This window comes from Diadema setosum, chromosome 22 (genome assembly GCF_964275005.1).
Source record: "Diadema setosum chromosome 22, eeDiaSeto1, whole genome shotgun sequence".
Lineage (NCBI taxonomy): Eukaryota > Metazoa > Echinodermata > Echinoidea > Diadematoida > Diadematidae > Diadema > Diadema setosum.
The window spans coordinates 207,086-222,819 of NC_092706.1; the positions used below are offsets into that span (position 1 = coordinate 207,086).

The 15,734-nt window shown below is 37.0% G+C and overlaps 1 protein-coding gene across 2 annotated transcripts in view; it reads left to right on the forward strand.

The window, feature by feature from the left end:
• Window positions 1–14,076, forward strand: part of LOC140245027 (electroneutral sodium bicarbonate exchanger 1-like) — a 76,817-nt gene extending 62,741 nt beyond the window's left edge. For both annotated transcript variants that reach the window (XM_072324615.1, XM_072324616.1), the window contains 2 exons: window positions 9,409–9,608; window positions 12,406–14,076. In XM_072324615.1, coding sequence (XP_072180716.1) covers window positions 9,409–9,608; window positions 12,406–12,589 — 384 coding nt within the window. In that variant the 3' untranslated portion in view covers window positions 12,590–14,076. The remainder of the gene's footprint in view (window positions 1–9,408; window positions 9,609–12,405) is intronic.
• Window positions 14,077–15,734: the final 1,658 nt, after the last annotated feature.

The window sequence follows — 15,734 nt, forward strand, 5'->3', positions numbered from 1 at the left end:
ATTGCTTGCTCTGTAATTGACTGTTACTGCCCTTGCCAAAACAGACTGAAGCAATATGGAACCATTTTGTTGTTCAAACAGGGGAGAAAGCGTTCGGACACATTTCAGCTTTTACAACGGGCCTCTGCCATGGCGACACAAGATCAATGCAAAGTGGTACTAGACGTAGAACTGAGCAGAGAGCAGATGAGACTGGTTTTTGTGCATGTTCCCCTTCCCCCCCCCCCCCCCCCCCCTTGGTCCTAAGAGTTCTAGGAATATGACAGTGTACCATGCCATTTGACCAATTACAGTATATCGGATTTTACTCCATTTGTTATTTTGTTTTTGTTGAAAAATATTAGCTAAACAGACCCAAGCAAAATTCCCAAGTGATACATGAAACAACCCTAGTCTGTAATTGATTATGACACGAGAGAAAGAGACTGAGGCAAATAACTTGATGTATCACTTCTCTTTTATCTAGTAAATGCCAAAAGAAACCAAACAAACAAATAACCAAACTAGCAAAGCATTGATTTCAGCATGTATGAATGGAAATTTTCTAAAAGATGGATTTTGATGGCAAGGCCAAGGTTTCACATTGAAGCACATTTGGCAATGGAAATGTACTAAATTTTACTGTATTATCCAACTATTTTGGCAGTGTTCCCACAAACTGACTCAAATCCACAAGAACCACTAACCTGCTCTTTGTGATGTGGGGAGATCACGGCATGATTAGTATTGTATAATACATGGCATGATGATGCATTCAGCTTTGCATGTTGGCTATACATATGTAGGATGCCTTCACCAAAAGACCCCTGCCCAATTTAGCACTCATGCCTTTTTCTCCTGTACTCACACAGGCTGTCTCAAGAATATATCATGTTAAAGGTAGGGGATACCTTTTACAGACCTCCCAAAATGCAGCAAAACATTGAATATGAACCTCAGGGGACTTGTTTAGGCCACTGCTGAGAAATTTGGAAGTCAACAGTTATCTACAATTTGATTAATGCACAAAACCCAACTACTCAGTAGTTCTGTGTGTCAGCCACACTTAAGCCTTTTTGTTGCAGTCTTCTGTATTTTTTATCTATAAACACAAATCTAAAAGTATAAGAGCTGATGTAATAACATATAGAGTGTGTGGCAAGAATGTATATAGAAATGTTTGTAAGTTTTGATGAACTTTCTTCACAAAATATACATGATGGACACACATGCAGTGCATGGGTCTGCAAAGGTAGCCTAGTAATGTACAGGAATTTACGGTGAGCCCCGAAAAAAAAATCAATTCAAAATCTAACGGTCAATAAAAATGTACTAAATGTTACCTTCCACTTTCAATACTTTGTGGGAGTTTCTAAAATGATACTCTCTTCAACATACCACTGTATTTATACAACTCTTCATTTGAGGCATGCAAATGGGATTCCCTACCTTTAATGTGAACACAAGAGATCTTCTAAGATTTCAAGATTATAATGTTCATTAATGAGCTCATCCTGACTTCTAGTAGGATGGGGTGTTTTGGTTTATGACTACGGAATTCTTTCTTGTCAGTTTCTTTGCCTCTTCTTGCTCTTTCTCCATATTCTCTTCTTTTTCTTTTCTTTTTTTTTTTTCTCATTTTAGCATTTTCGAAATTCAGTGTGAAAACAAGAGAAAAAAACAGTGTGCATGGAAGTGTTTGTATTGTAATGTCAAGATTGAAGCTTGCAAATTAACATTTGAGATGTTGCCTGTGATTACCAACTTTTATTCCATGGGTAGTTAAAAAAAAAAAAAGAAAGAAAAGATGTGTGTTGACATTTGTCTTCGGTTTGTTTCAATCAATTTTGATGTGGTTAACACAAATCTGAGTATTATGTAGGATTAAGTTTCAGGTCATTAGCAAACAAAACTACAGAAAGTGGCAGTACTGATGCAAGTTTGGTTTGTGAACCAAGGTCAAATGAATATGAGGAATTGTTTTCTGTGGAAGGAAGTTCAAAAATATTAAATTTGTGTTGCTTTCTTTTTATTGGTTCTGTATATGTAGGGACCCTTTATGGCATTTGCATTTGAATGCCAGTATATCGTACTGTACAGCAAACCAACAATTCAAATAGCCATTTTAGTCACATAGCTGAGTGTCCCTTACTCTGTACCTCTTGTGTACACAAAATTCTTAAACATGCGGCAAGGCATTGATAGCCTCAGGCTGTCTTGCAATAAGTGTGAGACCACTACATACATCTTTACTGCAGTAATCTTTCTTCTTCTAAGAACATTTGTTTGTTTGTTGGTTTTGTTTTGTTTTGTTTTGTTTTGTTTTTTGTTTTTTGTTTTTTGAGGGGGGTGGGGGTTGGTAACATATTTCTTTTTTTTTTTTCCAGAACAGAAGACAAACAATGTAGGTACAGTCCAAACATGGTAGCTCTTGTGACAAAGTGACTTACAGATTGTAGAGATGTTAGGACATTTGAGATGTTGGTCAGACTTTGTTAAAAGTACAACTTAGCTGTTGCCTTCTGTGCCCTGCTTCTATGCACAGTTAAGAATCCCAAGAGGTACATTCCCCCAGGAGCCTGAATCAACACAAGTTTTAATTTTCAACTTCCTGTTTCTACTTTCCTCAAACCCTCTTGGTCTGGAATCGGAAAAAAAAATAATAATAATAATGATTTAATCTCTGACGTGTTCATCCAAAGCATGGCAGGCATGCACAATCAGTTTTCTCTGTTGCACAGTCTCCCTGCTTGCTCTCCCATCCCACTCTGTGTTTTAATCCTTCAACCAGTCTATTCTTCTAATCAATCTATTCTCCACTGCCTGAACAATCTGCATCTTGACTATTAACATTGGGAATGGAAAGTGAAGTTCAGGAATTGAGTCACAGAAGTGATACAGGTATCTATCATAAAGTGCATTAAACCTTCATGTAGCAACCTGTCAGGGGAAATGAGAAAGTTAGTGTGTGTGGAGAGGGTGATGGCCAAATTGATTAGATCACAATATCTGCAATAAATGGCACATGCATGTCTTTTGCAGATGTACATGTACGGATACAAGAGATCATAACCTAAATGTAATATAAGTAGATTTGTTTAAGAGATAAAGGAGGGCAAAAAAGCAGAATTTTATTTTTAGTTTTGTAGGTTTGCAATTGAATTGGAAGTATCAAGACACACAAGATGTTACATGAGATGCTGAAAAAAAAATTAGAATTTATTAGATGGATGGAGTACAAGTTGCAGCTGTACATTTTGAAAACCTGCCTTTTGGAGGCAAATAAGGTGGCCAGTAACAGATGGCCACTACGATATATGTGCAGGGTCTTAAAACATGATTTTTCTCTACAGATCTAAAAACTGACTACCACAGGTATCAAAAGTGTCACAGCCAACATCCCCAAAGTGGGCACAAAGAAAGAAAGGACTGAAAGGTATAGCAATGATAATACAAGAAATCTTAATTATGACAATAAAACAGTTCATCTACAACACACTGTATGACAAAGCTCTTACCATTATCAACTCACTGTTTTTTGAATTAGAAATGAATGCTGTCAAAACAGTCATACTTCTCAACTTGGTGATGCACTGGAAAGAACACACCAATCTTACTGCTGTATGCTACAGAAGTACTGGGGATCTTCAGTCTAGGAATTCACAGGCTTGTATACTGTGTATGGCAATAACTCATTTTCCACTTTATGTGTACATGTCAAGTCGTATGCAAATCATTTTGTACAAGCAGTTTTCGCTTGAGGGCTGGTATTTCAGTAATGTAACAATGTCAATGTCTTCTGACATGTGTTGTGATGGGACAAAAACAAGGAAGACAAATGAACAGCTAAACTATGCAAGGATGGGACTTGACTTAGCCTCACTTACAATTTGAGGGTGTGGTATAGTGCTTGTTGGAATGATTGTTGTAAAATGTGTGGGTACCTGTGGTAGGAGGATAAACCTGCATCTGCTGTACACTAACAAAATGCTTCACTTCATCAAGTTTGTAAGTTGCATGGCCTGTGCATTTCTTTGATTGCTTGATAAAAAGAAAAAGAATGGCTTGAGAAAGAAGAAGTGCTGTGTTACATTGTAAACTCTGGTATTGTCTCTTTCTTGTGCATTGGTGCACATACCTAATAATGCACACCTACACACACACACACACACACTATTTAAACAGGCGACTGCGAATGGAGATACAGGCAGAGAAAGACTAGGAGTGGCAGAGGGAGAAGCAGAGGGGGTAAGGCAGTCCTCCCCTACCTCCCCAACTTGGTCTGGAGAAAACGGCAACAATTCTGCAAGCACTGAGAGAAACGGATCGGTACAGACCTTGTTTAGATGCATGCTGGATGCTACAGCACGAACACTTTGTTTCATTCCTTCTTCTTTTTTTGGGGGGGGGGTGGAGATGTTGGATCGCTAGATGGGAGCCAATCAGGAGCATGCTGTAAGATGTGATGTCAAGAAATTAGGCCCCTTTTGATTAGGAGGTTTGCAGTTCTTGTAAAGTGCAATGATTGCTATGGTAGCAGCAGGGAAATAACAGTTCAGCTGCTACCTCATTCTTGCTATGATAACTACTACAGGTGACAATGATGGCAAACTTCTTGTGTGCAAGAGGCCTATGTCCAGCATTTACTGTCATGCCAACTCCTTCCTTTACTAGCTAGACAAAGGAGAAAGATTTTTTCTTTACCTCCAGTCTGGCACACCAACGTGTTAGCAAACCACTTCTCTGCCTGTAGCACCAAACTTCTTGGAAAAACATCGCATGTAGCATGAATTAATGGTTGCACAGTAAAGGAGTTATGAGGATGAACAAATTGGGTATAAAGTATGTTAAAGAGAACACTCCCTTCTCTTGAAAACAAACATAATAAAGTAGAGAAAACTCTGAAGTCTGCTAGACAGCCAAATCAGACCAGGGTTGAATGCATAGAACTACTTTGGTCTTCTGTGTTCTGCAGAATGCCTTGTTCTAAATATTGACTACAAACTAAACCAGTGCAGTGCATGTGAGTAATGTGCAAGCTAGTCTTGTTAACTAATTTGTAGTATGAAATAGACTTTGTCTAAAGACAAGAGGAAGAAAAGTGAGAGAGAAAATTTCCTGTACATCAGATTTCTGTGTGTGAACAAAATCTCTTTTATATCAAAAAAAAAAAAAGACTGACCACATGAAATAATCTTGAGCTGTTGTGTTTTATAGCAAAATTTTACAGTGCACTTAAAAATTATCAAAACACTATGCAATATTACATTGCATGACTAAAGCATGACGCTTACACAATGTATATTGCAATGAAATATGGTGAGGAAAAAAAAAAAACAAGATGCTTACTCTGCAGATAAAACACAATTTTGCATGATTTGCCTTTGAATTGCACCCAGGGATGTGCAAGCAGCCACAAATTCTGTTCTTTTGACAAGGTAAAATTAATAGATACAGTGTACATATATCTGGCAAGGTCAAGCTAGGCAAATTTCATACGTGTTAAAAGTTTGCTGTCTGTTGACAAAGTACCATTACTGCATTGCAGTATAAGACCCCGTTTACAGTGCGGGCTGGGCCGAGCCGCGGCCAAGCCGCGGCCGAGCCCAGCCTCAATTGCGAGGCCGAGCCCGGCAATTCTGTCCGTTTACACTGCCGAGCTCGGCCGCGCTTTTAATTCAAACCTTTCAATATTTTGTCGTAGTGGCGCTCTGCTTATAAACAAACGCAATTTGGTATAGTCTGGTTTTCAGACCCTTTGCCAACTGAATTCTGTGGCGACAAAGTCGCCGTTCGGGCAAAGGCCTTTGCCGAAGGAAAAATCCTTGCAGGACAAAACCACCTTAAACTATACTAGTTTTCAACGTTGAGGGGGTTAGTATCCTGAATAGTGAAATAGAACGGGCAGAGGGTTTGGAAGGCAGACTAAAATTGACCGCGCATTTGGCCCAGCTTGCGTTTACACTGAGAAAAAGCGGGCCACCTCCAGAGCGAGGCCAAGTGCGCGGCCAATTTTGGCCCCGCATTTGGCCTTTTGCGCGTTTACACCGAAATGAAGCGGGCTCGGCCACGGCCGAGCCTCGCGCTGTAAACAGGGTCTAAGTCCATATGGACAAAACATAGAAAGAAAAGGCTGCATATTCATATACGTATTTTGGTGAGTGTTGCATCATATGCAATGCAGATTTGTTTGAAGGCATGGAATGTTCCTCATTAATGGTAATATCCCATGATAGAGGGAAGTGCTGTTGTAGTAAAAATACACTTGCTGATAGTGGCAGGTAGACCTAAGCTACCACACACTTGGCTACACTATAGCATAAAGACTGGTCTATGAGCCAGCTCAAAACTGAGGTACAGCTGTATAATGTATAAAGAGAAGCATAGAGAGAGAGAGAGTAAGTGTGTGTGAGTAAGGTTATTGATGTTTGACTAGTCATTTCAATTATACTTGTCAGAGTAATGATTGGTAAAAGTTGTTATTTTTACACTTGTCTCTCTTGTTTAGTGTCACATTGCATTTGTTTGCTTGTTTTTTTCATCATCTGCACACAAATCAAGAAATGAGTCTTAATGACTGTACTGAGTTAAGGCATCATTCTCCAGCAAATCTGAGCCATTTTCATACCTTCCTTCTGACAATGTGAAACCAACTGTCAGTATGAAAAGTACCAAGTGCTATTAAGTTGTGCATGTACAATGTAGCTGTGTAATCTTTCTACTTCTTTTTATTTGCAACAATTTCAGAGCTAATCTGATCAGTTGCAGCTTCCTTTCTTGGTATCTAGCAACACGTAACATAACACAAAAATTCCAAAACAGAAAGAGTAGGTTACATTCATATCAAAATTTTAGGTACCTTGTATACAGACCATAATCTCTTAGATATAAATTTATTTAAAATTAATTCTGTCAGCTTAACAAACCCATCTGTTATGACTTCCTCCTACAGCAGAAGCTGTAAATTTGCAAGGGTTTTATTTCTTGCAGAAATCGTGACTTCTGTTGGACCACAAATTTAACAAGACACAAAAATGTCACTGTGCACTAGGGCAATAATGCCCTTAAAGGGAACGTAAACCCAAAGAACAATGTGGATTGAGCGAAAGCAGCAACATTAGTAGAACATATCAGAGAAAGTTTGAGGAAAATCGGACAACCAATGCAAAAGTTATGAATTTTTAAAGTTTTGTTGTTGGAACCGCTGGGTGAGGAGACTACTAGAGGTTATGACGTATGAGTGGACAACAATATAAAGAAAATATAAAGAAAATTCAACAAAAATTCATTTTTCATGAAAATTACAAATTCCATCAACTTGATACTGACATATGTTTAGGGTAGCAATTATTCCCCCTGCTTTCCGAAAGCGGTTAGTCAAGTGTTCTTTCATAATTCTAGAAAAGTGGATTTTTGTTGAATTTTCTTTATATTTTCTTTAGATTGTTGTCCACTCATACGTCATAACCTCTAGTAGTCTCCTCACCCAGCGGTTCCAACATCAAAACTTTAAAAATTCATAACTTTTGCATTGATTGTCCGATTTTCCTCAAACTTTCACTGATATGTTCTACTAATGTTGCTGCTTTCACTCAATCCATATTGTTGTTTGGGTTTACGTTCCCTTTAAGATAGTCTTGGTGTCAATTTGCAAAAGTGGCATCTCACAAAAATTTCTGTGATCTCTCATTTGTGAAAGTATCTGTATGCAAAAATCACAGCATATACACATGTACAGTATATGACACTAGGGTAGAGGGAACAGCTGCTTATAAGAGATGACTGCATAATTTTTTTTTTTACCAATTCAGCACACCTCAATGTCAAGCTGTGTTGCACTGTACCTATTAAAGAAAGCTGGATACACTTTAATGTTGGAGTAGTTTCCAGCTTTGCACAGTGTCAAACGCACGTTCCTAGACAGGTATCCTCATATTTGATAACAGTGTTTTCCTATGATACCTTAAATTTTACCCATTTTTATATTCCACATAGGACACAAAAAAGCATGATGTAAAGTCCTGTGGCATGGCATGACAACAGAAATACAAATATGTCTCCTAATTGCCTGAAGGGGTTTTGGCAAGGGTTTCATACTTAAAACAGACAAAGTTCAAATGCATTTCACTTGCTTGACATTGAGTTTCACTTGCCCTGGACAAGCAAGGTTTGTAGCACCATGGATACACATTGTAGGTGAATACATGGGCAAAGATATTCTTAAGTACATGTATGCTGTTGTTGGGTTGATGGTTTGGTTGTTTTTGTTTTTTTGTTTTTGTTTTTTTGTTTTTTTGTTTGTTTTTTTTTTGGGGGGGGGAGGTGAGGGGTTATACTACTCTCAAATTACAACTATATCGTGTTACTTGTAAATGAGTACTTGCAAATACATACAGTAGCCACTATTAGGAGCAGGTATTATACCACCTACAGTGTATGAAGCAAAAAAAAAGGAATAGGAACAGACATTAGATATGCCATCATGTGCGCAGAAGAAATATTATACCTGCAAGATGCTTGAATATTGAATGCATTTTGTGTCAATTATGAGAACATTTTGTCTGTGAGATGACAGGTTTTTTTCTGAACTGTGAGAGTGTGTTACTACATGTATCTAACATAACACTTCTTTTATTACTTTTCTTCACTGTTAAAATTGAGATACGTTATGTTTGATATTCATGAATTTGATAATCTTTCACGTGTAATGTTCAGTCAGTCTACTAGAGTATGTAACTTTCTTTATCTACTAATTGTTTCCTTTCTACCAAATTCATCACAGTCAAATCTTACTATGAAGGTTTTGTGCATTCAGTAATAAGATGACTTGCACAAACCTGTGATGATGAGTAGGAAGTGAACCTAATGTGGATTCAATGCTTGATTTCATGATTTATTCTTTTCAGTGAATGAACTCTAATAATGTGTTCAATTTGTTTTGTCATTACCAGAACAGGCTCAGAAATATGTTCTGTAACACTGTAGTTGTCTTGTGTAAGCTCATAGAATTCTACTTTAAAAAGAGCAGACACCTGTCTGAGAAGCAATTTAAATTGCATTTGGCTTGACTTTGGGAAGTTTAAGCGTTATTTTTAAAAGTTCATGGTAGTTTCTCATACTGCTCAAGACATCTGCTTGTTGCCGAAAGATATTCAATCCTTTCCACTTGAATTATCAAAGTAATAACTGCCTACAAAGTCACGTTGATTTGATTGTAATATGCCTCGCACAAGCATGTTATGAACAGTATGAATTGGGGAAGGGAAGTTTGTGTGAAACCATGTGTACAATGTATGTAGTCCTTAAGAGTAGGTGCAATGTATTGTGGAACATCTCAGTCCAGATTGTCACCTGAATTATACGTCATCTCTTCATTGAGCAATTGACTTGATCCACTATCCCCCCTCCCGTCTCTCCTCCTCCTCACAGATCAAGAACATCCCAGGGCGTGTCCAGCTACCACTCTCCGACGGCAACATGTTGAGCATCCCAGTAGACAAGGTGGAGTTCCACCCTGAAGTGGCCACTATTAATATCCCAGAGGACATGGCAAAAACTGGCGTCTGGAAGGCTCTGGCCAAGAATGCAGAGGGTGGACATGTGGTACACAGGAAGGCCAGTGGAAAAGAGTGAGTCTACAGTTCTCTGTTTCCAAAGAATTATGATGATAATAATGATAAGATATGTGGATAATGTCTAGAGAAAGAATTCAATAACAACATGAAATATGATAATTTCCACAGAGCTGTAGGATGTTTAATACCATTAATCATGAAACAAATGTAAAGAAGATTGCATTGGTTTGAGCTTCAAGGTTACTTTTGCTTTTAATTCAGTGATTACTTGCAGTTTTGCAAGTGCAATGGCAGTGAGGAATGATATTGTAAATACTGTAATTATCACTGATATTTGATCCAAAGTAATGAAACAATGAAGTCTAGGGTCTTGTTACCATTGGTGTAAGAGAAAAGTGCTATCAAGAAGGTTTGTGGCATGGACACACAAGAAAATCATAAGCCAAAATTGAATGTCCCAGGAACTGCCACCATTTCAAGTCTGCTAGAAAAGTACAGCAATGTCTCTAACATTAGCGAGCAACGAGTTCAAGATTCATTTTGTTACACATGATCTATCCTTGTATCGTGAATTATACTTTCTGTGGAACCTTTAAAAAGAAATGCTACTGACTGAGGATATTCCAAAATGTGACTTGAGAAGGATTGGTGAGGAAATACTTCCCCCTGTCCACAAATTATCTGCAATACTCTAGGCATTTCAGTCTGCTGATCTAAGTTGAAATGAAATGGTAGTTGTCTACAATATAGATTCCATGCTCAGCCTCTGTTCTAAAGACTTGATGAGGAATGAGAAGGGTATAGGTAGGGTGTGGAGGGGTACCACATTACCTGGCCCTCAGATGTAGAACAATTGGATACAGTCCAAGAGTCAAGCAAGGGTGCCCCATTTGGACCGGTTCCAAAACTAATTCCACCTGATCCTACCTCTCTTTCTCTCACATGGAAGAAAACGTGAGTGCCCTTGACTTCAACCCTCTCTTGGGATGATGTCATTAATCACAAAGGAGAAAATCCCCTCAAATTGTTTGCTCTGCAGTGATGAGAAGTGAAAATGATGATTGTCAGGATCAGTCAAAGTCAAATTTAAATGAGTGTGGAGAGAGGTGTTATTTTCATGGGTATGGGTAGATTCCTCACAGAGAGTTGGTTATGTGTTCAAGTTTCAAATTGCCTTTATTGACTTTTTCTCAGGTAGAGAAAAAAAAATCAAACATCTAATAGACTTCTTACTGCAACTGTCACAGTACAAAACCACAACAAAACGTATGTGAGATAGTAGAACTGGGGTCTTTATTTCACCATATATTTTTTGAGAATTGATCGCTTGTGTCAGTTTAACTTTCCTGTAAAAATCTTTTGTTAGACTGTTGAATAGATTTATGCCATGACAAAAATAAAGAAAAAGAAGCGTCCCAAAGTGGCACTGGATGCTACCAGCTTAATATAAATATTGATTGATCAAAATGTGATATGATTGGTTTATCATTAAATGTTTAAGAGAACATTTAAAGCTATTTCCATCAACCTCTGATATGAATGTGATGTACATGTAAATGCTGTACAGACTGAAAGACACTTACCATCAAAAATTGGCAAAGTGATGAATTTCAGATGAATTAAAGAATATAGCTTCAGAACATGGAAGGGATTCATTTTATATGTATGTATAACTACAATATATATGATTGATCTTGTAAAGGCACGTATTCAATATTGAAATAAAAAGGCAATTCTGTACTGAGTCAACATTTATCATGTTAGCGTTATGCTCAAGTAGATTCATTGGGTATTGGTTGATCAAGGTACAAGCATTTGGTACATACATGTACAAAATATGAGCACATTGAATAGACCCAGGTTGTACACTCCAGAGTGGAGGATGGAAAAATTGCCGCTTTATCACCATCATGAAATGTTTTGTGAAATGATAAATGTATAAGCCATAAGTGTTTGATTTCAAAAGTACATATTAGCGTTTGTCTTTGTTTCTTTTTTCTTTTTCTCTGTTTTAGGCAAATAGTTATTGAAGAACCCTTTTAGTTGGACTTCAGTTTATTATCCTGTGCAATAATAATGCCCTGTAAATTACTTATTCTTTCAGTTTATTACAACACTATACGAAACAATTGCCTGTCTTTTATGAGCAGATGGATTGTGCCAGAAATGATAGAAACAAAGCGTACCCTCCCAATGTTGTAACTTGCCTTCTAGTGTGTCCTGAGTGAAATAGATGCTTCATGCATGTACTGCAAACAGCATCAGAGCATTTACTATGTGGTAGTATCAATCACTTAATGCATCATTTCATTTCACTGACCAAAATGAGTTAGATAATTAAAGTCGGCCAATAATAGCGGGGGCTGCACAACTGTAAAAAGGAGAAATAGCAAAGCAACAATTGCTGTGTGGGAATTAGTTTTATGGTGTTGAAGGGAAGTGCCACTTTCTAATCATGGTGACTAAGACGAGTGGACTGAAAACTAATTGTCAGGGAGGTGGATATTTCATACAAGTTAGAGGCATTAAAAAATTCTTAAGTTTCATTAATTTCACTAATCCTGACCAAATTTAATGTTGTAAAATTAAGCTAGTTGTTAAAATAAATCATTTCAGAGTAAAAAGTAATTCTCACTAACTTGAGGCTGTAAACTCAAACTGTTATTTGTCAAAATCATTCATTTTTATATAAATGGTAATTCTTTTTGTAGAATTGATCAGTCTGGTTGCAGCTGTTCACACAAAATGTTAATAGGTTTCTTCTTCCTCTCTCCAATATGATATGGGAATAGGTTTGATCTCTGTCTACTTTCTCTAGAAACTAATCTATGTTTGTGGTATCCCGCTGCAGGAAATCTGGTCCCACCCTGGACCTACCCACCATTCCAGGCAGTCCCAGGGAGTCTACCTACGTAGACCAGCATCGAGGCAGCATCCAGGAGGTTCGCATTGAGGTCCCCCAGCAGTTCCGTTACTCTGGTGGTAGCTCATCATCACCTCCACCCCCATACCCGGACAACGAGACCTCTGTCTAAATGGTACTCCATCTCATCCTCCTGGTCCCTTGGCAACTCTGGGAATGCATCACTCCTGAACCGTCTATTTGGGATGCATGGAGACAAGATGGAAGTGTCCTGTGTTGCTTCTCTCTCTATCCATCTATCCATCCATCTATCCGTCTATCTATCTGTTTTCAATGGAAAGATGGAATGAGGAATCAGAGTCTATTTTATGGGAGTTATTGTCTCCTGTACACGGCATATTATCAGAGTTGTTTTTTTTTGTCACCAGAGGTAATAGTGAAGTTTTTGATGGATTTTCACATTTTATCTTCTTCCACAGAGGATGGATGGAAGTCATGAGAGACAAATTTTACTTAAGATGTTATTTGCTCCCTGAATGTGGGACCGCTGGTACACAGTGATGACTAGAAAGAGATGCATCTCTAACGTTTAGACGGAATGATGATTTTATGTCACAGCAATCTTGGTGACAGGATTTTCTGGGGAAAAAACAAGATTAGGTAATTACAATAATTCTAGATATTTAGATATCACTCAGATGTAGAATGCTGTTTTAATTTTTGTATGAGTATCATCAATGAAGCATAATGAGTGTTTAATGAATATGTATTATTTATTCTTGAGATTATGAGACAATATATATTACAATAATTTACTCAGTCTGTTTCTCCTGCCTCACTTTCTATCATCCAGCAGGCCATTACAAAATAGTTTCAGTCATACAGGGTATAATTAAGCAGAGCTTTTCCAACCCTTGTTATATAAGGTAGACAAAGAAATTATGTGGCAAAACAGACTCATTCATACTTTTGTCTTCTTGTGTTAAATTTTCATTTATTTCAATGCACATTTCATTACTAGTATTTGAAATTACAACTATATTCTTTATGACGATAACATAAGTTTATTTTTATGCTCCACATTGAATCTCACAGACATGTTTCTGCTTCCCCTTATGTTGATTGAAAGCAAATTATTGCTCTGTGTTAGCGACTGGATGTAAATTGAAATAATGCAAGGAATAGAACCCTGGATGGCATAGGATAGAGGAGAGGCAGTTAGTTTGGGCCCTGTGGGCCGAGGTGGTGTACTTTGTAGCTTTATAGAGCAAAGTATGGCATTCATTGCGTTGAGATGGCTACTTTAATCATTTAATGTGAATGAGAGCATTGTTGAATTAGGTGAGTTTGTGGAGGTTATCACATTTTTACTTATAAAAATACCAGTCTGAAGGGGTGTTTTTTGTTTTCTTTTGTTTTCCAGAAAATCTTCTGTTCTTCTTGTGTAGTGGCCTCATTGCAAGTCTTTATCTTTTTTGTTGTTATTGCTTACTACATGTATTTCTGTAAGGATCATATGAATATTTATGATGGGGACTACGTCTGATTTGTAAGATAATTTGATGTGACGCGCTGAATCAACTCCCTCCATTCCATTCTCTGTACATAGTATACACAAGATTTAACAGTGACATAGAGATGTATACAGAGTTTGAAGTGATTATAGTTGAGAAATAGATCACACTTTATTACTCAAGCAGGGGTTTGATCTACCAAACATAGAATAAAATAGTGGATTGAAGTAGGAACTTTGTCAATAAAAATCTAGATTTGAGTAAGATTAAATCAGCAGATTGATGATGTCTTTATTTTTTGGCAGTGATTACACTCAGATTAATTGTTTTCATCTTAGAACAGTGTGATATGTACCTTACTGTGTACCTTGTATGATACTCCAAATATGCAATACATGACAATCAACATGTGTGGATTTATGGTAATAATGCTTGGATTTATTGTAAGTGTGATATTGCCACATTTGGCCCAGCTAGGGGATCCTAATGGTAGGCTGAGACACAGCCAGTAGGTTAGTTTGAAAGAAACTGTGTCTATTAGCATAGTGTAAAAAGAGAGGGGAAGTTTTGGAATAGAAAAATAAAGAAGTGAAGCCAAATTTTGTTGATGTGAATTGATGTTAAAAGCACTTCCATATAAGAAAACCTAATACTTGTAAAGATATATATTTTGTTCACCATATTATGCAACTTTCTATCTGAAGTGTGTTTATTGTGTGCTGTACTATTAATAAATCCACCTCTTTCTATGTGAACTCTCAGCACGTTATCAAGAACAGACACATAGAGGGATAGAACACAACATGTGACTTTAATGCACAAAATTTGATAGAGACACTCTTACCCTAGCTAAGCAGTCTTCGAGTGGTTGCATGACTTTTGAGCACTGCACAAATTTGATAGCTATGAAGACTGTGTGTGAATTGGAGGTGCTAAGAGCCACATACTGAAGTAGATTTACATTTTTTTAATGGTACATGTTCAGTATGATATCTTCTTCTTCTTCTTTTCTTTCTTTTTTTTTTTTTTTGGTAGGCATTGTAATCTGTTAATAACAGTAAAAACATGAGTAGGTTGCACACAGAAAAATCAACAAGTATATTTTAATCATTGTCTTTGATTACTAGTGATGCTTTAGTTCTACTGCCACCCAATTGAATTTCTGGTGGAAAATTTTGTGACGTGCTTAGGGAAAAATTTAAAAAAAAAATAAGATAAATTGGCAGGATAGATTGGAGGGAAGTAAGTGTACATCATTATACATACACACAGAGCTGGCAGGATGTGAAAATCAGAGCTGTACACAGCAACAGCTAACCCCAGTTAGGATGTTCACAGTGCGATTTTTCTGTTATATTGAATATGGAGATATCTATTTTATATTGTCTCAGATTCATTGGTGATGCATTTATCAATTATAAGATTAATTGAATAGATTCTGCATAAAACAAAAGTTTAACAAAAGTAACTGTCTTTTGTGTATATACATATCATTCAAGTAAATATGATGATGTTATGATAGTACATTGTACTTGATATAAATCTTAGTTGAGGGAAGACTTTATATCGTTTGTGTGTCAGCTTTGTATAATTTTGCACACAGGTAGTGTACATGTACAGGCAAAAAGCATACATAATATGAAAAAGATGGAAATATTCAATTTATCAAGAATTTTCTTCAGGTGTAAGTCTGTCTACATAAATTTCATTTACTCCATTCTGTCTGCTTTGATTATCAATACAGTAGATGGTACAAAATGTATTTTTGAATGAATTATTTGGGCTCATTGGTAATTAGTTTTT